At 40.1% G+C, this 22,697-nt stretch overlaps 1 protein-coding gene across 1 annotated transcript in view; it reads right to left on the bottom strand.

Moving 5' to 3' along the window:
- Positions 1-18,923, bottom strand: part of CTTNBP2 (cortactin binding protein 2) — a 77,080-nt gene extending 58,157 nt beyond the window's left edge. The window contains 2 exon segments of the mRNA XM_066183043.1: positions 6,783-6,890; positions 18,782-18,923. Coding sequence (XP_066039140.1) covers positions 6,783-6,890; positions 18,782-18,850 — 177 coding nt within the window. The 5' untranslated portion in view covers positions 18,851-18,923.
- Between the last annotated feature and the right edge of the window lie 3,774 nt (positions 18,924-22,697).

Below are 22,697 nucleotides of genomic sequence, written 5' to 3'. Positions count from 1 at the left end.
GGAACAGGCTTCCTAGAGAGGTGATTGACGCCTCAAGCCTGTGAGTGCTTGAGAGGCCCTTGGACAATGCTCTTGAAAACACACTTTTTCTTTTGGTCAGCACTGAAGTAGGTCAGGCAGCTGGACTAGATGATCCTTAGAAGATATCCCTTTCAACAGAAATAGTCTCTTCTATTCACATTAGGGACTTATTTGGGGCACATTAAGAGAATTCAGTGTTTTCAGGTTATTTTCAATATTCACTGGAAGGTAAATTGTGAGAGCAATACGTATTATCTCCAAGAAGAATTTAATTCTCGATACTACCCGTAGTGAGGAAGATGAATGAACAAATACATTTTACTAAATTATTTCGATTGATAGAAAGGAACATTTTAAAGTAAATCACACTGGATTTTACATTTAGGATTTTAAGTTTGTTAAAACTTTAAAGCAATTTACCAGCTAGAACTGCTTTTACAGATACCGTTAGAGTTAGCAATTTTAAAATTTTCATCTAACAGTTTATATCTCCACAGTACGTAGCTTTAATTTTACTTTGCTATTTCAGTGCTAATTCACTATAATCACTGGTGCTCTATGTTCTCAAATTTTTCATTTATTAATAAAAATGAAACTTTGGCTTTAGTAAGAGACCTAGTGCTAATTGTTTTTACTACACTGCCAGAGCTTCTAAGACAGATGCCTCTCTCTGTGAGAGCAGCAGGTGGAAGGACCTGTCCATCAGTCAGAACAGCATCAAAATGGACTGGGAGGGAGAGATGCCTGGGAACATACACACTCAAGCACAACAAAAGTAACTCTGTTTTCAAAGGTGTTGAAAAGGACCCAAATTTAATTTCCTGTCTTATTCACAATTATTTTTTACAGATTATTACCAATTTTTTTTTGGAAGAATCAAGAACAAACCTTACACATTTCTTCTTCAGCAACAGTAACATGAAGAGACACAAAGACCAAGGAAAGGAGTTATGTATTCAGTTGCACCTGAGTATTGCTATCAGCAAAATTACCTGTACCATTTATTGGCATAGGGGCAATTTGTTCCCTGAACTAAAAAATGGAAGATTTCAGGTAACATAACATAGACAACAGATGACCCAGTTACATTTTTCACTGTCAGCAATGTGGGTAATGATGGCAAACAGATAAAACATTTCAAATAAGTCACATCTGTATAATTCACAAAAATCACAGAAATGGAGAAACAGTTACATTAACATGACGTTGTAATATTTTATTATTATTACAAATAACATGTACATCTATCTCTACTCACTAGTTTATGTTGGATTATGCAGAAATATCAAACAAGGGTAGGAGAAATCAAGTGGGAAAGGCAAAGCAATTATCCAAATAAAAAAATCAGCAGAATACTTTCAGGTAAATTGGAAGTATCATGCCTGCCAACAATAAAGATATTCAGATCTTATGTGAAAAACAAACGGAGACTATGATCAGTTTAACAGTCACTGCTGGAATGAAGAGTGAAAAGGCTGTTTGCAGTGCAAGGCTATAGAGTTTTCATACTAGAAAACAAGCCTCATAGTTTTATACTTGTGTTCTGCAGCTTTAGGAGAGCCTGGAATAAAGGCATTCACCTGAGTAGTGAAGCTTAAGCTTAGCGAAGCAACACAGATACAGGACTGACTTAATATGTTTTAGGGAAAGTTTTGCATTGTTCAGTGCTTAATGTCCTCCTTTGGCAAACAACAAATAACTACCACAAGCAGTGATGTAGCAGTCCAAGGTCTGTGAGGCAAATCAAAGCAAAGTTAGGTGGAGACAATGGGGATAGTTTCTTCAAAAGCACATTCTTAATCAGAATGCTAAGGTAGGTTCACTCAAGCAGTTCATTCACACACTCTTAAAACAGATATGTAAAAAATGGCCTTTATCATTATCACTATTTATCCAATATCTTATAAGCTACCTATAATTTCTGAAACAATCTCATCATTCTAAAGCAAGTGAGCCTCCTGTGATCCTCCCTTTGAGAAGACGTGTTAAAATACTGAATTTCTCATGTAATTGAATACTGATATCCCAGTAAATACTAAAATGATTAACAGGAGAGCTGGAACCTGAAAACTGGCATTCAACACACTATGCATTAGCAATGTCAAAGAAACATTGTGCAAATCTACCCAGTAATCACTATACTCTCTTAAAAGCTGTTCATCCTTATTTTTTAATCTTGCATTTATAGACTGCAAGATTTTAAAATAAAGCTAATAGAATGGGTTACTAAACTTGAATGTGAGTATGAGTTATTGTTACAGGATGCATTAATTTCCGTCTTTTGACCTACCTATTTCATTACATTAATGTTTGTACCTTCATTACAAAATTCTTCAAGAACTCATATACTTTTGCTAGGGCAAGTCACACACAGTCCTATATGGATTTCTACTTTGACATAACTATGATTTATTTGTAGCTCCATTAATTAAGCTGCATGCCTGTCAAAATGCTTAGATTCAGGGAGATAAAATTCAGACAGAACTAACTTCTACAGCAGAGATTTTTTTTTTCTTTTTATAAATTTAGATAGTCTAACTCAAATTCTCTCAGCAGTTAAATTAGCAAAGTCTGACTTTCCCTAACTCTGTACTCTACAGCTCCTACACAGTGCTCAATAAAGGACAGCACAAATCTTTGCCCTCCCTTCAACTACGGCCCCAACAACAGCATGAATTTTCTTACTCAGCTGCCTGGTTTTATGGCACAAACTATTTTTGAAGTGCCTAGCATTTTGTCAGATTTTGCAGAAACTGGGTGAAAGATTAAACAGATGTTGGTACAAATACATACATAGGAAATAAGCTTTCATGTGTCAGGAAGTTACAGTGAAATTAAATAAAGTAGGGTTTTCCAACACGGAAGAAATATCTACAACCAAGCTCATGTTGCCATTCATATACCGTCTTCCTGGCTCAGACAGCACACATACAGAATCTGTTGATTTGGAGCTGGCTTAAGCTCAGAGGAAGCTCACTGATATTCTAGTCAATTTTAATTAACCAAAAATATATCCACTGTTGGTATTGACAATTTTTTTAGATTTTTTTTTTTAAATTCATTAGTGATTTTCTCAACAATCAAATTACATTGTTCTATATCCATGCAACGTGGTATATTAAAAAATCTAGTATGGTAAGAATTTGCATTTTTTCATTCACATTAAATAATGTATACCATAGAAGCAAGGATACGTTTTCAATTTACCATTTACCACCTGATGAAATCTAAATAAGCAAATAAATGCATTTTTACAATAAAAAGAAATCCCAACTGAATGGGGCTTTAAAATTTTAGATGAGAAATAACCTACAAATGATTTAACTTTATGAGAGAATTACCACAAAAAGCAGTATTTAATATTTACAATTCTATTCTCCATAGCTATTACTATCACATCAATTCCTCATATGAGGGTCAATGCACTTTAAAAAAAAACTCCTCTAGAAAATAAAAAGCCACAGCAACCACTTTTTGTGTGGAGAAAAAAATAACAACAAATGAACAAATTAATGCTGTATTTCACAACTGTAGATCACAGTTGTGGGAGGCCAGAACTGTGCTTTGATTATATGGCCACATTACCTCCACATCAGGAATAAATTATCCCCTTATTACAGTCAGACAGTTTATTTGGATAATTGAGACAGATGCAGGCAGCAGCTATAGTTAAGTCTCCCTCCATTTTTTACTATATGGACTCTCAACAGCAATTAATCAGCAAGTTACTTCTCATAAATGAAATAATTTTCAAGACTTAAATGTTAATCTGAATCTAATTTTAATTGCAGCACAACCATGACTATGAAACTACTAAAATACAGAAATTACAGATTCAAAAGAGAAATCATATTAGTCACTTGGTGTACTAGTTGTACAAAATCAGAACACTAATGAGAAAGATTTACACAAGGATCCTTGGAGATGGATCCTGATGCTCTTCTCCACAGTAAACTAACTTATGACTTGGAGAATAAACCTGGAAATTTAACTCTAAGTTCTACTTTTCCAGTTCTGTTGGTTTTCACAGGACTGAACTTGTCCAGCAACTTAAATTGCTCTGATTGATAATTACTGCAACTACTTCAAGCAGGAATCAGTTGTGCATATTATAAAGGAACAACAATGTATTGTGGAAATGTGGAAGTAAGCAGATGACATCTGCATATTTCTCACAAATTTCTTTTTGAAGTTTTGGTTTTGTTTTAAAAGTGGTCTTCAGGGTATCTAAAATGCACATAAAATCCAATGGAAATTCTACAGCACATTATGAAAAGAAGGCAGAATAATAAGCATTAATTGTCATATGTGACACTGGGTTTGGTTCTTTCTACTTTATCATGTGGCACAAATTCCATTACCTTAATAAAAATCAACACCTTACTAATTTAACTTATCTTCCCTTCCCATCCCAGCCCCCAGGATGACCATTAAATTTAACAAGATTTCAATCTCAAATTGCTAGCCTTTCACTTGAGATCATTTCAGAGGAAAGGAAAAATACACATTCTTTAGTGTAGTGTTGGAAATTATCAGGCTTTGACCTATCATCGATATTGGGCTTTGAAACAGCCCTGAACTACTAGCAGGATTACAGAAACCCCACAACAAGCCAACTCCCCCAACACACAAAAACACTCTCACAAACTTTTCCTAATTTTGAAACAGACCAACATCTCTTTTTGAAATATTGTTATGTTAGTCTTTTCCCTTATATGAAAACCATTTCCTTCTTGCTTTAAGGATATGCAAACTCTGTACGCCTGTTTGTTGCAGCAAATCAAAGTACCAAATCTAACATAATTCCACTGGAATTCTCTTGTTACACACTTTTATATTTGCCGGGCTAGCTGCTTATTTTTGTGGCTGCTCATACTGCTGACTTGTGACCTCCCAGCTAAGAAGGCAGAAGACCCAAAAGTATCATACTACACCATATCAGCCTGCAGTTCCTCAGCAGGTATGGCTTCCAAGTCTCCCAGTACTAGCACAGCTAACCAGCCAAGCTGCCAGGAAGATTTGAGTTACACAAAGAACTTGTTTAGAGAAAGTAGAAATTGAGATGCAGGAGGAAAAAAAAAACAAAAAACAACCAAACAAAAATATCCCACCTCCCAACTTTCAACATTTAAATATCTTAAGTGAAATAGAGTCACTTTTTATATTTATCCATGTTAATCATTCAAACCCACTGCATACATACTACCCATTTCAGCAGGTGCATGTGAATGACATGGTCTATGACTTTGATATAGACTTTATTTCTCCTGGGACTGCACTACACTGAATATTTAATGTTTACTATCATTAAATGCTTACTGCATTTTTATTTTTTCTTTTTATTCCATTTTCCTCAATTTCAAGATATACATTTTTTATATGTAGTGTAGTAGCTTGTTCCTGAATATTTACTAGAAAAAAGTGAATATTCTATTTGCATTCCTTCAGAGTTAGAAGAGTCAAAAAAGAGATTCTGGATGTGCTGTGCACACTATTTTAACTTTTACAAAACCTTAACTGGCAGACAGGGAAAATAAAATTCCCAGTCCACAAAAATGAGCTACAAAATTGTGAAACAGCTAGATGAAAAGGAAGTACATTTCAACATATGCATATAACTGAAGGCTAAACACAAAATAACTCCGAAGTGCAGTAATACTCCAGAAAAATACTGTTCCTAGTGTCTTACTGTCATTACAAAATGAAAACTACAATTTATTAGAGGGATTTATAACTATAAAGCCTTCAGTTATTAATTCATGTATCCCAATGGAGCTACTTTAAAGTTTCATTTACAACAGGTGATCTGAAGCCACCACAAAACTACTTATAACTGAATAAAACTGCATTTACCATTGTTACTGTGACATTTCAAGTGGAAGATGTTCCCACACTACTTGATAATCATTATACTTACTGTTAAAAATTAGCACTAGATGTATTTTAATTACATTAAGGTTTTGCTTTACAATACTTTCAATACCTTCAAGAGCACAATATCCCCTCATTCAACCATGAAGTTATACATATTTTAAATCATAGAATACCGTCTCCCCCCAAACCTGCACTCTGTTCGGCAGCTCTGTTAAATTTTATTTTTTTCCAGATCAATATTAAAAACAATATGGTCATTAAAAGATCATATTTTAATTGAAGTAATTTTGTTTGTACCTTACCAATCAACTAGGTTGCCTTTCAGACTGCAATCTTCTGAAGCAGAAAACTACATGTGCCTAACAGTGAAAACCTAACCAAATATTTGCAAGTGCTGTTAGGAGCATGTATCTCATATTTCATCTTGTATTAAAAAAGGCAAACAAACAAAAAAAGCCACAAAAATATTTCCCTAAGCAGATACGACCACCTGATTTCTGTCCCTACTTTCATCTCACTGAAAATGAAAACACTGAATATACCCCATTAGAACAAATTACAAATGGACTGAATTTTCCTTTGAAGTTACTCCTTCCTTTCACAAATAACAGACTTTAGAATACAAAAGAATTTAAAGAAGCAATTTCACAGGTTTTTCACTTATTTCTTTGAAATTTTGATGGTGTTTAAGAACAAAATTACATAGAATTACCAAATGGCTACAACTAAACAAGAACATATTTTGTGATTACTGAGATTTAGTCAACCAAAAATTTTAAAAATCCTAATTCACGCTTCCACTAACAATATTCTATGTACAGTATAAAGGAAGCAACAAAAGGGAATTTCAAGAAGAGCCTAAAAGCAAATCCCAGCAAGCAACTCACCCGCAAGGCTTCAATCACAAGGTCTCGTGCCTCTAGTTCTCCTTCCATCACACTCAAAAGCATCCGCAGTTCAGGCTTGCTCAGGTTATCCACATCAAACTCTCTTGTCTGTAAGAAACAAAATACTGTTGAACACACTGACTACAACAGTTACTGTAATTTTGAAACAGAGATGTGTCAGCATCCAGCTACAGTTGTCAAAAGTTGGTGTCTATTTGTACCATATAAAGTCAAAATTAATAGCAAATAGTCTGATTATTTTCAGTTAAAGTGAAGAAATTAAACCCCTCCCATATTACATTGTTTCAAATTGTTGCAAGGGACCAGTCCTGCAAAGTCTTGTGAATGATAAAGGTGAAATGGTAAAGCAGCTAACTTTGTGACTTCATTTCCCTGTGCAGCTTCAGAGAGACTGAAACAATTCAACAGCCGTGAAACGGCACTACAGGAGGGGAAAGCAAGAGGGGGGGAAGGATCTTAACCACAGAGCACCTAAAGCACCTGTGCAAACAACAACCATGTTACCGCCACACACTGGGCTGAATGTGAACTCCTGTAGAACTATTTGTGAAAAGACACGAAATCTTACGTGTGTGCTTTATTTGCAGCCTCATTTGTTTGCCCGGAGGGAACAGCACGGGTTTAAGAGGCACTAACAAACAAGAGTTCATAGCAACAGTATCTCTCCACCCCACAGTTACTAAGAACAGTGTAGGTCCGACTGCCACCCTGAGCAAGACAGGAGAATGAGTTTATACTGATGAATAAAATCATTGAGCACATACTCAGTGTATACTGGGAATATCAGCATGGCTTCCGTAAAACCAAATGCACCTCACAAACTGCTACAGCTCTCTAACAATGTCAAGAGGCGCAGGGTAAAGTGGATCCACTGGACACTAACGTATTTGAGTTGTCCAGAAGTTCTGGACAAGGTTCTGTATCCAGTATTATACAGAAAATCCTATCCAAATGTATAAGAATAAAAAACACTTCATGGACAGAAAAAAAACATTGTGGGTAACAACCACTCTCCACGATGGAAACAGGGAAGCAGGGGGCACCTCTGGGACCAGCCTTATTCAAGTTCTTCATCAATAACCTGGAAAAAGGATAGAGAAGTGGCAGAGACAGCTATTCCATGTGGAAGCTGGCACATAATTCTTCACTTACAGGTGAACAACCCCATTTTACTGCTATATAAACCCCTGGCAAACACACATCTCAAGTACTGCATGAAGTCTTCATCTAAAAAGTGCAGAATTGGCTAACAAAAAGAATGAAGAGAAAAGGAGTAAGTACATCCAGTACTCGCATTTGAGGAAACACTACAAGCCTAGAAGTCTTGATTTTGGAAGTGTAGTCAGGGAAATGTTATAATATTCACAAAATCACAAAAGTGGGCAAGATTAGTACAAATCTGTTGTTCACCTCCAGAATGCTAACACAAGAAGGCACTTAATGAATTTACAAGGGGATTACTTTCAGGGACAGAAAACAACTTTTATTCCATGTGCTAGATTCAGCTGCCCAGATTGATTTTCAATATGCTATTATTCCCTGGAAGGTGAATACTAGACTCCTAGCTATGATATAGATGTGTTTAGAGAAAGCCCTGCAAAGCAAACACTCAGCTATCTTCAGTATGAAATAATCCGTTGCCACATTAGGTGAGCAATGGATCTGGATATCCTGTCTATTTTCCCCAAAGCACACACAATCTAAACTTTTAGCTACTCAGGAGCTTAACTTCGGTAGAGAAAAAATCCAATAAAAATTAACGCAAGTACCATTTCTATTTTGTCAAGGCTAGAGGATGGCACGACAGTTGTTCTTCCCTCAGGCTAGAAGGCCACAGATCTAAAATACCCATAAACTGAATCTGTGTTAGCATTACTGTGTTACACTTTTACTTTGCAGTTAAAACACACAGAGGTGCACAAATGGCTAGTGAGAACTGTGTGCCAGAACTTCAGCTATTTCACATGCAATTTATGTTGGATTGAGCTTGCTCATTCAGGTGAATAACACAGATCAACCTCCCTGCACAAGTAGGGCCATCCCAGAGCACACAGCACAGGATCATGCCCAGAAGGATCTTGAATATCTCCAGTGAGGGAGACTCCACAGCCTCTCTGGGCAACCTGTTCCAGTGCACAGTAATGCAGCTCTTCCCCATATTCATGTGAAACTTCCTGTGCATCAGGTTCTGCCCATTGCCTCTCCTACTACAGCTCAGCACCACTCAGCACAGCCTGGGCTCCATCCCCTTGGCACCCTCCCTTCAGACACTGATAGACATGGATGAGGTCCCTTCTCAGTCCTCTCTTCTGGAGGCTGAAAAATTCCCTCAGTTTGTCCTCATAAGAAATGCTCCAGTCACCCTACATCTATTGAATGCAACTGTTTTGAAGATGGGACCATCCATTCTAACCAGAACTTCAGCCTGAACAATAGTTATGTTCTATTTTTGCTGCGTGGGTCAGCTACTCCTCTAATCCAAAAAATAGCTCTTACTCTCCATGCCAATGAATCAAGAGAAACAACTGGTTTCTTTGAAGGCTTTTTTCTGATACGTGCTGCAGCAGCCTCTCACAGTGCTCCTCACAATTCCATACAATGCTCACTGATCTAAAGAAACATACAAAACGAAAAGTCACTAAACTTATACTGCTCCTCATGTAATCTAGTGTCAGTAGAGTAGATTTTACCTTACAGGCTGCAGCACTTTTCACTCTTGGCACTTTTAATTACTAAATTTAATTCAGCCAGATACAAGGACCCACTTATGCAACATCCTTCTTCTGTGAACCACTTCACAAAACCTAATACCTCAAGGACAGGAATTGGTTTCTGCATACAACTTCTTTTATAATAGAGAATAAAGCCTCCCTTTTTCAGATGGAAAACTAATGCAGGGATATATTTTTTCCAAAAATAGAAAGCAAGCAGTATAAAACATAATATTTGGTAACAGTCTTTTAAGTTGTCATTTAATGGTTTATCCACTACATTATCTTCCCATTCTAAAATATGATTGTTCTTCTACAGAAAAAAAACCCAAAACAATACAAAAAATCAACAACAAAAAAAGCACTCAAGGCTTCTGATCCCCAGGAACAAAGTTAAGAGGGGCATCCACAAAAGTACAGTACAAAAATGTGATCCTACTCTTTTGCCCAAGTCAGTAAGTCCAGTCTGTCAGGAGGTATAACACAAGGCAGATCTCTGTCAAAAGACTGTCCATCACAGGTGAAAACAACTAATATCTGCAGTCTTTCCTGAGACATAAATGAAAAAAATTCTTCCACTCTTAATAAATCAGAGACATTCTTCAACATATGTGATGCAGTGATGAGATTTTTAACTAAGCATCTGATTAAGCAATTAAATAAATTTTGTTCAAGTGAACACCTTGAACTAGAACATAAGAAAAGACACTAAAAATTAGCAGTTAAGTGTGCTCTCCGGTAATTTATGGTTAGAAATAACTAAATACAAAGAAATTGTAACAGAAAGACATTCCAACAAGATATTCAAATTAGTTTTAATATTTTTAATTTTAAAAACACAAAATAAGAACTAGTAAAACTTCACATCTAAACAATTCTAGCATATGAGGCTAAAAACCCACTTATCCAAGCATCCTGTCTCCAAAAGCAGCCAATAAGGGATGCCTTGGAATCAGGACTAGAACAAAACAAGCCCATAACAATATTTCCCAGAAATACTCTCCCAACCTCCAGCAATTTTCAGCTTGTTCCCCTTCTGAGCCAGAAATTGTCATTTTGTATGTAGCAGCCCTCAGCTGACATCTCTTGTCAATCTTCCCCCTTGTTTTTGAATCTTTATGTAATTTTAGCATCCACAGCATTCCACAGCACAACTACACATTTTGTGTAGAATCACCACCTTTGTTGTCTTTTACTTTTGTCTGATGCCTTCTCATTTTGAAGCATGAAACTGTCCACAGTCAACCAGAAAAGACACACAAAAAGAAAAAGAGCTTTTTAGGATGAAAGAGAATACCATCATTTTTCTGGTCTTGAATAATTTTATGCTCATTGAGGGGTTTTTTTGCCCCCAACTTTATTTGACAAATTCTGAAATTGGAATGACTACCTTTTTCCAGTACTTCAATGTTATCTTCAACTTGCTCACTATGAATAAGCAACATGGAATCCATTCACACAGGATAAGAGGGTGCATGGCAGTCACTGAAGATGCTACCACGTCTTCTCCCCATACAAATCTCTGAATCAGCACTCACGGAGCTGCAACACAGCCTACCCTGACTGGACCAAAATACACAGCTTAAATATCTGAAATATCCTCAAGCACAGTTGTACAAATGTCCTCAAGACTTGAATAGATAAAGCATATGATGAAATAAAATTATTCTCCCTTTTAAACACCCCATGCCATCTTCTGGGAATCAAGATGTCAGTCCCAGCAGGCTCACCCCAAGTCGTTATTCAGATGGAGCAGTGTTTGGCCAAACACAGAAAAAACTGCTGGTTAGATCTAGAAAAGTCATCTTTCAGTGGAGCACTAAGTCTCAGATCTCCAGAAAATAAAGATTGCATTAGTAGTTCATGGCTTACCTGTCACCTGGGGTTTTGCTAGAATATCTGTGGCAGAGTGCCAGGTTGTAAAAATTTAACCATCAACTTAACAACTGTGTAACCAAGCCAGCCATTGTGTTGCTTTTATAACAGAGATATGGGAATATGTTGCCCTAGAAGATACTTCATATATACAACCAAAACACAAGAGAACTTTTTCCTCTACCTCTTTCAGATTTTAAAATGTTTGGTTTATAAGAATAAAGTACCTGAAAAACACTATTTCAGTTCTCTCTGTATCTAAAACTCCATGTTATTTTTCCAGATCAGTTTTGTAAGGGATGTATGTTGCCTGGCAGCAAGTACACTGACAAAAGAGCAAACTGCTAATTAGCTAAAACTCATCCAACTACCTGCATGTGCATCACCAAAACCATCCAGGCAAAATGATACCAGAATTGCTAAAGACTAAGATAAGCTCTGCCAAGCCAAAAGAAAGAAAAATCCATCAATTCTGAACAAGAGAAGGATGACTCCGAACAGCAGCGATCAGGCTGGAGAGGCATTTTCCAGCCTCCATCGCCTTTGAAAAAGACAGAAAGAAGATGAAATTGGAAGGTCACCATGAGGCACAGGAACAGAATGGAGTCCTTCTCAAATGCAAAGCAATTTAGAGTAGAAATGCTAAAAGTCTTTATAGTTAAATCCATCACACCACTCTTAAAAAAATTTGTGAGAGATTGGTAGTGCCAATATTTTGATTTTGCTGACATAGAGCAGTGGATAACACTGGCAACCTCAGGAAGCAGAAGTGCTGCTCATTGTGCTATCGCAACAACTGTTAAAAACTCGGCTGCCTTCAGCAGAAGCTGGAAGAGATAGGTGAAGTATAAAAGCCACAACTTTGTACTTTCCCTAAACATAACACAGGCAAAAAACAAGTTAGCTGTGAATTAATCACAAGTCACCATAGGACACAAGCTCCATCTTGCCCAGAAAGCTTTTTAAAAGATGGAGCTGGGTAATAATTCAGGACCTGGGGACAAAACCTGTGGAGCAGAATTGAGGGCTGGAAGGGTGGAAGTGGGACAGGAAGATTTATAAAAATGGTGCAGAAGAAGACACACAGGGAAAAGCTGTCAAAAGTAAAAAAAAAGTATTTTCAGAAGGGAAGGGAAAGGTACATATCTACATTTATTACATATTTTGAGTTCAGATCAATATACAACAGAGTCCTCTTGAGGATTCACAAAGTAGACTTCCCAGATAAGGTTCTAAAAATTATAAAGGTTTGCTATTACTTATTAGGTTACACAAAATAAACTTCTAGTATACTGATGGCCTCACATCTGCCAGACCCATGAAACAACTGCACCAGAGAAATACAACCAGGATATGTATGTTTTATAACACTAAGTATGTTCCCCAGGTACAACTCATCTGACCAAGTACAAATATCTATTTTCACCAATTCTCTTTAGTTTCCTATAGAGAACTACTTAGTATGATTTGAAATGTCCCAGGATTCAGAGACAGCTTTTCTGGGACAGACAGATTTGATGCAGAACTTAGGAGAACCATCCATGCCAACCGCACTAGTAGCCAAAGTCCAGCTGGGATAGCCCAGAGTATCACACATGGGCCACTAAAGGTGAAAACTAAAGATGTGTGACTTGTATGTAAGTGAGGTACCTCATGGTACCAGCTCTGCAAGCCAGGTACCCCATGTGCCCTCATTTGCCATGGAGAACTAATCAGGCCAGTCAAACAAACAAAAGAGCTGTTCAGCTAACCACCACCAGAACTATTTGCTCATGGCTCTACTGACTGCAATAGGATATTAAATATTGTGCATACACACAGACACCTAAATTTAAGTGCCTTGAACCCCATTCATACCTCTACCCATACCTGCAAGAGTCAGCTGCCTAAGTCACTTCACTCAAAACCAGTGACGTTCACAAACCTGTTTCTAAAACAGGTTATTCCTTCCAGCCACTTACTTCACCCCACCAACTATAAAAGGAAGTGGGTATGTGGTCAGATGAATCATAGCCCCTTTCAAATAAAGAAAACTGCAAACAGAGAGACTTCTAAAAGAAGTGGTTATAATATCCACACAGTATTTGTGAATACTTTGGGGAAAACCACAGTTTATTGCTTTGCCGTGGAAGGTTTGTTCTTCAGTCTAAAACTAGAGTAAGAATCTGCGATCCCATGCTTCACCAGAAATTATCTGAAGCAAAAATACATGTCCATTTCCCACCACATCTGAATGAACTTAAGAAGATATAACCTTTAGGAATGTTCTTAGAAACAGAAACAGGTATGACAGCAGAGAAATATCTTTCAATGAAAAGCAATGCCGTTGAATTTGCTCCCCAACTAATATGGATTTTTTTTCTGAAGAGAATATTATCTGATGTTAACATTCAAGACTCATAAAATTTCACAGTCATACCTAAGGGATCGTGAGGATACTATATATGCATTTAATTATAACAGCCACTAGCTCAATGACTTTTATTGGATTATTCACCATAAGAAGTTACCCACTTATTCTGCCCTCCTCAAACACACCTCCCCAGTATTCTGGGGTTTTCAGAAGGTTTTCTTTAAATGGTGTGGGGGAGGTTTTGGTTAGCTATTGTGGGCTTTCTTGACTTCAGCTAACAGCAAAACTTTTAACAGTTTCAACATTAACCATAAATATACCTCAGAGCTGGGAAATCAGTTTTGGAAACAACAAAAAAACCCCAAACAACCAGCCCCCAACCCCACCAAAATTACTGAGACACTGACCTTTATACACATCCAGATATTGTCACAGCTGTTAAAACATTTCTGCAATCTATTAAAAGCCACAAAGATACTTTATCATTTTTTAGTTCAGTGCAAGTTAGGCTTCTACATAGAAAGAGGCCCACAAATCTTCTATAATCATGTTTAAATTCTTAGATTTAATGGGCAATTTCTGTTCAGAAATTTGCTTTCAAATAAGTAATTTCTAAGGCAAATAGTAGATAATTAGATACAGCTATGGGTACACACTGTTGAAGCTGTTTTCCAGAATTTTACACCTCACTTTGTGCTATAAGAGAACCAAAACAATGCCCAAAAAAGCTTTAACTCATACATCATTTGTACATACCACTACATCTTCCCTAAGCCTACTTGACAGCTTCTGGTTTACATGTTCAAGGATTATGCAGGTGTTTTAAATCATTTGTTCCTTTTCTTGGGTAGGAATAGGTGCACAACCAGACCCCAAACTGCTGTCTCCCTGAGATCTTTCCTTCCTGTCCCAATTTCCATCTCTATTCCTATCTTGGTATATCCCCTCTGAGGCCAAAGCAATGCTTACACAAATTAAGTCAAAGCAGTTGGGAAAACAACAGAACTTACTGCAACCGTCAGCTGTACACCTCCCATGCCACTTCCACACAGCTGGCTCAGAATTTTCACCTCAGCACTTCACCTCTAATGACAGACAGTGTGACAGTCCACATGTGGAAGAGAAAGGAATGTTTACAAAGTGGACTGCATTCGGTGGCTTTCTTTTCTCATTCCAAAGATCTTTACAACACTGGAAGAGAGGATGTGCTGCAAGTAGTGGAGTAGAAGGCATAGAAAAGGCAGTGCTGTAGTTTGGAGAAGGGAGAGGAGAGGAAGAAAGGAGGTTTGAAGTGCCACTGCAAGATGGATTGAGACCAATCTCTCACCACAGAGAAGCAGAACTATAACAGACAGAACTGTGCTGCCTCTGCATGTCACCTACATGCTGAAGCACAATGGCATCACACATCTGACTAGAAGAAAAGAACTTCTCTAAATGATAATGCTACACAAAAAATGTGTATTCAGATGAAAACAGGGTTTCCAACAGTCCTTTCGTAAGTGATCATTTTCTAGGATGTAATCTCTCATAAGAGATATAGTCTTTGCTTTTCAAGGCTATGGCCTCATTTTCCGCTACCTGCAGTAGTTTTCAGGTAAGAATCTTTCCAACTGATCTAAATCAGCCTATATAATTGATATGATCAAGCCATAATTTAGCATTTCATTCTATTGACCAGAATGGCAGTTCTACTATGAATATTCTTACAGATCAATCCATAGTGAATACACCAAGCGAGGCAGAAAATACCCCACAACTTCAGCACAAAGTATCACGGAATTCCTCTCAGTGTATTTATATATATATTAGTATTGATAGTTTTTCTTGTAGTGTAACTTTTTTTGTACTGTTACATGACCCACAACAACCCAGAGTGATCCTCTGGGCTATGCACACATTCTCATGGCAATTTTGTAGCAACACCCTTACTTGGGTGGAGTCAAGAGTGCACTCTATCAATAACTGCCGTATGCATAGCTTTACAGACAGTAGAAGGGACTCTCTTTGAGGGGAAAATAACACTTATGCTTTTGATCCCTGGTCAAGCAAAAATTTGACTGAATAATTTCAACAGACTTTGCGTTTGATATAACAGGCTACTCATAGGCTTTGTTAAATTTACACTGAAACTAAAGTGTGTGACAAGCCAAGCCTCTGCACAGCAGGCTGATGGTCAGTGTTTCAGAAAAAAAAAACCACTGTCAAATTGGATTATTTCTTGCTATTATACAATCATTATTGGTAGACATTAGGCAGATGGAAATCATTCAAAGATATTTTAAAACACACACATATGTTTTCTCTCAATTCTAGCCCAAGTTGCACCAACACAATTTCAGTGACTTCAATGCAATCATGCTGAGCAGGTATGAAAAAGGACCAGAACCACTCCCCTGCTATTTTTCCCTGACATTCTGACCATATAAAAATACCAGTATATTGTGGGAAAGAAGTGACGGCTTCTCCAAATGCTGTCCTCTATCCAAGGGAACTCAGAATAACAAGATTATCGGCTTTGTTCCTAAATGTAACAAACTACAGAACAGTCTAGGCTTTTTCAGTCAAATTCCCTGGTGAATGTAAAAAGGGGAGGGAAGCACTTCCCTTCTTTTTCTACAGTGCTTCGAAAAAGAGCAGAAAAAGTCTTTATTTTCCAGTGATGTTACTGAGAGTGTATCAAGACACAAGAACAGTATTTAGTATGAAGAAACCCTGTTGTACTGTCCTTGTGTCACACACCACCTGTGTATAGCATAAAATTTACACATTAACACATCACTAATACAAATACTGTTCTCACAGCTTTTTACTGCACCATTTGTGCAATCAGGATTCTGAGAAGTAAAAAAAAAATAAAATTAAAGAACAGAACAAAACTAAACCCCCCCCCCCAAAAAAAAAAAAAACACCTAACCTAAAACTCTACTGGAAACAATATTTTGTTATAAGTTGAAGTTTAGTGTAACTTATAAGGTTGTCATCTGAATGATTATGGTCATCCAAAAAGTAAGCAAGATGATCCAATTCATAATTCTGTATCTCCAGTTTAAGGGCAGAAAATAAAAGCTGTTCATACTAACCCTTCAAAGGAATTATTTAAGTATCATAAACATATCTTAAAAATATATTTTCATTGCACAGAGGCTTTATTTTCCTGTACAAAATTAATCACAAATATAATGTTTATACTGGTAAGGAAAAAAAAAACAACATAAAAGGAAAATTAATGACTGAAGGCAAATTAAAAAGGAAAGCAATAATTTAAAATTACTTTGTCATTGCTCAAGTATAGCTATTCTTTTTTGTTAGGGAGAAACACACAGTTTACATCCTAGCATCTCTTCACTTTTAAAAACGTGTGTTAAAATGAGTGTGCAGTGGAGAGCTAGCCCCCCTACCTTTCACAATGAGAACACCAAATTGCATGAGTGGCTTATACTCCACTGCCTAACAGTGCAATATTGAAGTGCTATTTGATCACAGGCTACTTGTCTGATATTTTAAAACTGAAACTTAAGGGAGTATTAATATGAATATACTAAAGAATTTAGTATAAATAATTTTGGTCAAACCCTGGGCTTTAAAGTATTTAAGCTTGCTTTTATTAATTCTTACCTTAATATTCATTTATGCCATGGTTATATCGTTGTTTTAAAAACCACTGATGTTATAAATATGCACTGCATAAGGTTTGCTTTTTTAAAGGAAAACTGAATTTCCACAACACTGCAGATTTTAAGACACAGAAGCACAATTACATACACAGCTGGAACAAGGTTTCAGATAAGAACTAGTGCCAGCTTGGAAGTAAACAAGATAATAAAAAATAAAATGCTAGCAGTAACCTAAATTTCAGGGAAACTAGTGCCCCTCCCTTCGGGAGTCATCGCCTTCAGGAACGATCCCAATCAGAAGGGGCACACCGCGGTTTTACTGCCCTGAACTTGGCGTGTGGCTGCGAGACCGGGCAGCTACAGCCTGACTGTGGAGCTGCGGCTGTCGGCCAGCCGCGTACCCAGGGCTGATTCGCCGCGGGAAGTCCCCAGACAGGCTGGACCACGCCGGCTCTGGGATGCACTGGAGAGGGAAAGCCGCCGGGCTGACAGGGGTCTGCCAGAGCACGGGCGAGGAGCCGCGGCCCAGCAGAGGCGCAGACCGCCCGAGAAGACGAGCCCTGCAGCCTTGCCTGGCTGTGTGGAGCAGGAGAGAGGAGCCCAGCGCTGGCCCAGGGGAGCGCAGCCTCCCCGACACCGCTTCAACCGTGGGCTGGCACCGCACCGCATCCCCCCGCCTCCCTCCGGCCGCCTCACCCACCGCAGAGAGGACACGCCGGCAGGGAGGGGGCTCTGCTCGCCTTTGGAGGATATTTTCAGCGGGGAGCCAGATCCTGCCCCTAGGGCGCGGGCCCTGGCGGCCGACAAGTCTCCACACACCTGGCGCTCGGGACGGGGACTTGGGGCGGGGGAAAAGGACGGTGCCTCCGCGCCGAAAACGCTTCATGAAAGGCAGGCGAAAGCCAAACGCCTTGCGGGCCCGGCAAAGGGTTAAAGAGCAACATTTCCCCCGAGTCTGACAGGTCCCGCTGCCTCAGCCGCTGTCAGCACCTCAGCCCTCCCGGAGAGCCGGGGCGCAGCCCCCTGGCTGTGCGAAGCAGAGGGAAAACGGGGGATGGGTGCGGGAGAGGCGAGACGGGGAGCGGAGCCCCCTCCATGCCCCTCACGGGCGCCGCACGCCGATCCCCGCGCCGGAGCAGCGGGAAGGAACAATGGGGGCGAGAACCGACCGCCCCCGCTGAGGGAAGAGGGAGAGCCGCAGGGAGGGAGACCCCGCGTCTCTCTCTGCTCTAGCCCGGGGCGGGACAGGGCTCGGCGGCGGCAGCGGCTCCCACAGCGAACCCCGTCCCGCCCCGGGGGAGAAGGAGGGCGGAGGGACGGAGCGGCGGAGGCAGGTCTCCAGGCACCGCTTCGTCCCAACCCCATGGGTGAACCCTCCTCGCCGCGGCTGGGTCGCACCCCCTCTCCCGCCAGGCCGATTACCGCTGCCGTGGCCGCCGAGTCCTCCCGCCCGCCAGAGCCGGGCTCGCCGCTCGCTCCCTCCGTCGCCATCTTCCCGCTGTATCGGCTCCGGCGCGAAGCGCGGTGCGGAGCCGAGTGGCGGAGCCGCCGCCGCCGGGAGCTTAACCCGCTCCCCGCCGGCAGCGATCCCGCCGGCAGCGGGGGCGCTTAACCCCTGCGGCGCCGCGCAGGCGGGGCTGCCGAGCCGAGCCGAGCCGCCCCCTGCGCCGACAGAGGCGAGCGACTCCCGCCGCCGGGCGCTCGGGCTTCCCCACCCACCCGCTCCCCGTCCTCCATACGGCGGCCCGGAGACTGGCGGAGGGGGAGCGGGACCTTGCCGCGGGCGCCCGGCGCGCAATGGTGGCGGAGGGGAGTGTCCCCGCTACCGCGCTACCCGGGCTCCACGCACGCATCGCTCTCCTCCCTATCCACCCCCGTGGTTTGGCAGCAGAAGAAGGAAAGGGAAGCTTGTGGATGGGACAAAAAAATACGGAGTTGCAGTGGGTTGGCTTACCTGATCCGTGAGACCCTTAAAGCAACTGAAGTCTTTGAGGGAAGGGCAGCTGTGCCTCTTCCTTCCTGGGGGTGCTGGACTGGGGAAATCACCTCTCCCTCCCCCTCTCCTGTGGAGAGGTTTGGGGGAACATTCTGCTGCGAGCCGTTACTTGACTGGCTTATTTTCAAGGCATGTTTTCAGACCCTGTGTGAGGGTGGACACAGCCAGGCCCAGTGTTTTGGCACCTCTCAGACCCGGTGCTGGAGCCCATCCTAACCTGGGGCTGTCCTTTGCCGTTCCAGGTGGGTACTGAAGCCAAATCCTGTTCAAGATTCCTTCCGGAGGGAAGTTTTGGCAGCTGAGCCTGAACCCATTACCAAAAAGGCTCAATGCTCCCCACCCAGGAGCAGCCCGCACTGCCCCTCTCCAAGGGATGTTCCTCACGGTCTTGCTGTACTGCTTTGCCCCAGCAATGGGAACCTACACCAAAACCAAATCTTAATCTAAATGTACTGCCCTGTGGAACCAGTTTATCTATGGTAAGCTGAATTTACAACACTGTTTAATCTGCAGCCACATAGAACTTCCACCAACAGCAGGCTCCTTTGAGCCTTGCCGGGCTCCAGCTTTCACAGGGCTGCCTCAAGTCTGCTGAACTAAATCCCTTCTCTCCAGGACCAGAAATGGGCCAATGCCTTGGTCAAAACCAGCAAACGTTCTTCTAAGCATGCTGTACCTAAGGATTGAAGTACAACCATACATGAACTTTTTTCCGCTTTACATTACCAGAAGGGGAACTGTGATTAGTAGAATAAACTCCAGTTGTAAGGTAAATGCACACTGAACAGAGCAAGAAGAAGGTGGTGTATGGGATCCATTACAGGGCACATAAAATGCAGTTAAACAGACGTTTTCTGGTTTAGGGTTTGTTTTTTATTTCTCCTTAAAAACGAGCTCTCCTCCTACTCAAGTTTTAAATTTTTTATAACTATAGTGTGTGCTCACATCCCTTCTACCACTGAAGCTAAGAAACTACATTGATGACACGTAGCCTAAAACAACTTGTTTTTCTCGGTTCTCAGCACTCTAATACCATTTAACTTGTTTAGGACACATTGTTACTTGCCTTTATTGACAGCAAAGTAACATACATTACTCATAATTATTATTTCTATAAATTTGGAAGAATATTTTGTGCTTTGCCTTCAAGAAATGCAACAGAAGTAATTTGTTTCCTATGAATTCTGTCATACTCCTCTCTAAAATGGGTTAAAATACTGAAGTTTTTAAAATTGCTTGAGGAGATCTTTGCTCTTAACTGATTCCTATCTACCATTATCATTGACGGTATTTCTCTGTTGTGTTAGAATCATCTGCTGTCCCTCACAGTTAGTTATATCTCTCTGAGATGGTGCAAAGCATGAACACAACATATTGTGTAAATACTGGTTTTTAACACCATATATGTCAGAGCAACGATGTAGCAAAGACTGCACCATTTATCTCTTGCTCTGCTGAGATCACAAACAGGTTTAGCTGATATTTTATCAATTACCAAGTGTACATTTATCAAAATAACAATGAATACTATATTAGTCATAGTTTTCCATTTCAAACATGAGAACTGATCTCTCTTTCCTCATCTGAAGATAAATCTGGAGTGATTTCTGAGAGAGATGGGAGTGCTCAATCTCAGCCAGCAAAAAATTAATAGAATAGATGGACCAGCAACACTTCAGTTAAAAGCCTATCTCCAGACAACTAATATCCAGCACATCATCCAAATGCTGGAAGCAGTTTGACCTGCTGTTATGGTCAAAAAGATGACAGCCATGCTTTTGAAGGAGGAGTGATCTGTATTTCTTCTTTATGTCATGAAATGAATTGTCAGAACATTTTGAAAATATTACTGATGTTCGTAATTGTATGAGACCATGGTGCATGGTTGTGTTTCTTCACTCTTTCCCCTGATGGCAGCAGCAAGGCTTATGGTTGGCATGAGAGCACTAAAATCCATATTAGATACTGCCAGTCACTACTGGGAGTAGATTCCTGTGCTGCACAGCAACCACTGTGTCATCAGTGATGGTGGTGTGGTCCAAATGTCTTTGAGGTTTTGCAGCATGAAGAACACCTTCACACTGGGAATCATTTTCAAAGTAGATGCTTTTTTCCTTGATTGTTACTACTGCATCACTGGATAAGGTCTTAGTTATTCTCTGGTTGTCTTATGCTACTGATGTCCTCTCTCAGTGGCCCTACACCACAGTAAAACAGCATCTCTACACACATTATGAATGACTTCAAAGTGAGGGACAGCATGACTTTGCGACTGCTGTCACAGCGCACGGTCATTTCTATGCCTTCATTATACAGGGCAAAACAGCCCTTTAATGCATGTCTAAGGCAGAGCCGTTCTAGCAGGAGAAATTGCTTTTACAATTTTATCACTACAGTAAGGGAAAGGAGTTGCTTCTTTCAGAGGAAGGTGCTCACTGTTTTACTGTTAGCATGTAGCTGGCAAACTGAATGCAATCAACTATTTTTCTGCTTTTCCAGTTTTATTTGGCCTGAGTAACTTAAAGAGAAGCCCAAGCCTAGAGCAGGCTTTAAGTGTATTTCTTTCCTGTGATTAGAGAGCTGGCACAAAGCAGTGGAATGTGTCCACTCCTTACAGGATGCAGCTGCTGAACTGAATGATGCTTATTCCCTCCTGCAGCACACAACTGCAGTGACAGAAAATTGGTTTTATATTGACAGGGAAGCAAATTTTGTATCTCAGCTGTACAATGGCTTTCCTGCCTTGCAACTAACGATTTGCCTGGGAAAACAAACAAACAAGTGTAAAATAGTATTTCATTTGCCTTTAAAACAAACAAACAAACAAAACCCAAACAAGTGTAAAGTAATGTTTTGTCTTTAAGAGCAAGTGAACAAACAAGCAGTCTGTATCTGAATTTAAAGCAAGGTGATGTTGAAGTCCCAAGATAAATTTTTGCAGAATATTAGATTTCTAATAAAAAGTTATTAATCACTGTAAGATCAAAATCTTTCCAAAGGTCATCCCAGTGAAAACTTCAATCATTTCTTCTGTCATCCTCATCTAGGACTCATCAAGTTAAGCCAAACAACATAATTCAAATACTGCACTGATTACCTCTTCAGGAAACTTTGGTTTTGGAGACCTATATGCAATTGAGAGCACACTGATAACTCTGAACCATTGACTTGGGTTTTGTGAAGAAGGGGTTGCTTTCTCTGGAAGGTAGCACACCACTGTCCAGGTGAAATTCAATAGCAAAAGAGACAATAGTCTAGAGGGCATGTTGGCTGCTTCTGAGGATCTTAAAGAAACATTAAAAAGAAAGGTAAAAAGGAGGCAAAGTCAAAGCATTGAGAACA

Source organism: Chamaea fasciata, unplaced genomic scaffold (genome assembly GCF_029207755.1).
Source record: "Chamaea fasciata isolate MVZ Bird 193981 ecotype frontalis unplaced genomic scaffold, bChaFas1.0.hap1 SCAF_5, whole genome shotgun sequence".
Classification (NCBI taxonomy): Eukaryota; Metazoa; Chordata; class Aves; order Passeriformes; family Sylviidae; genus Chamaea; species Chamaea fasciata.
The sequence above is the reverse complement of the archived record's forward strand: the minus strand, read 5'-3'. Positions and strand labels throughout refer to the sequence as shown.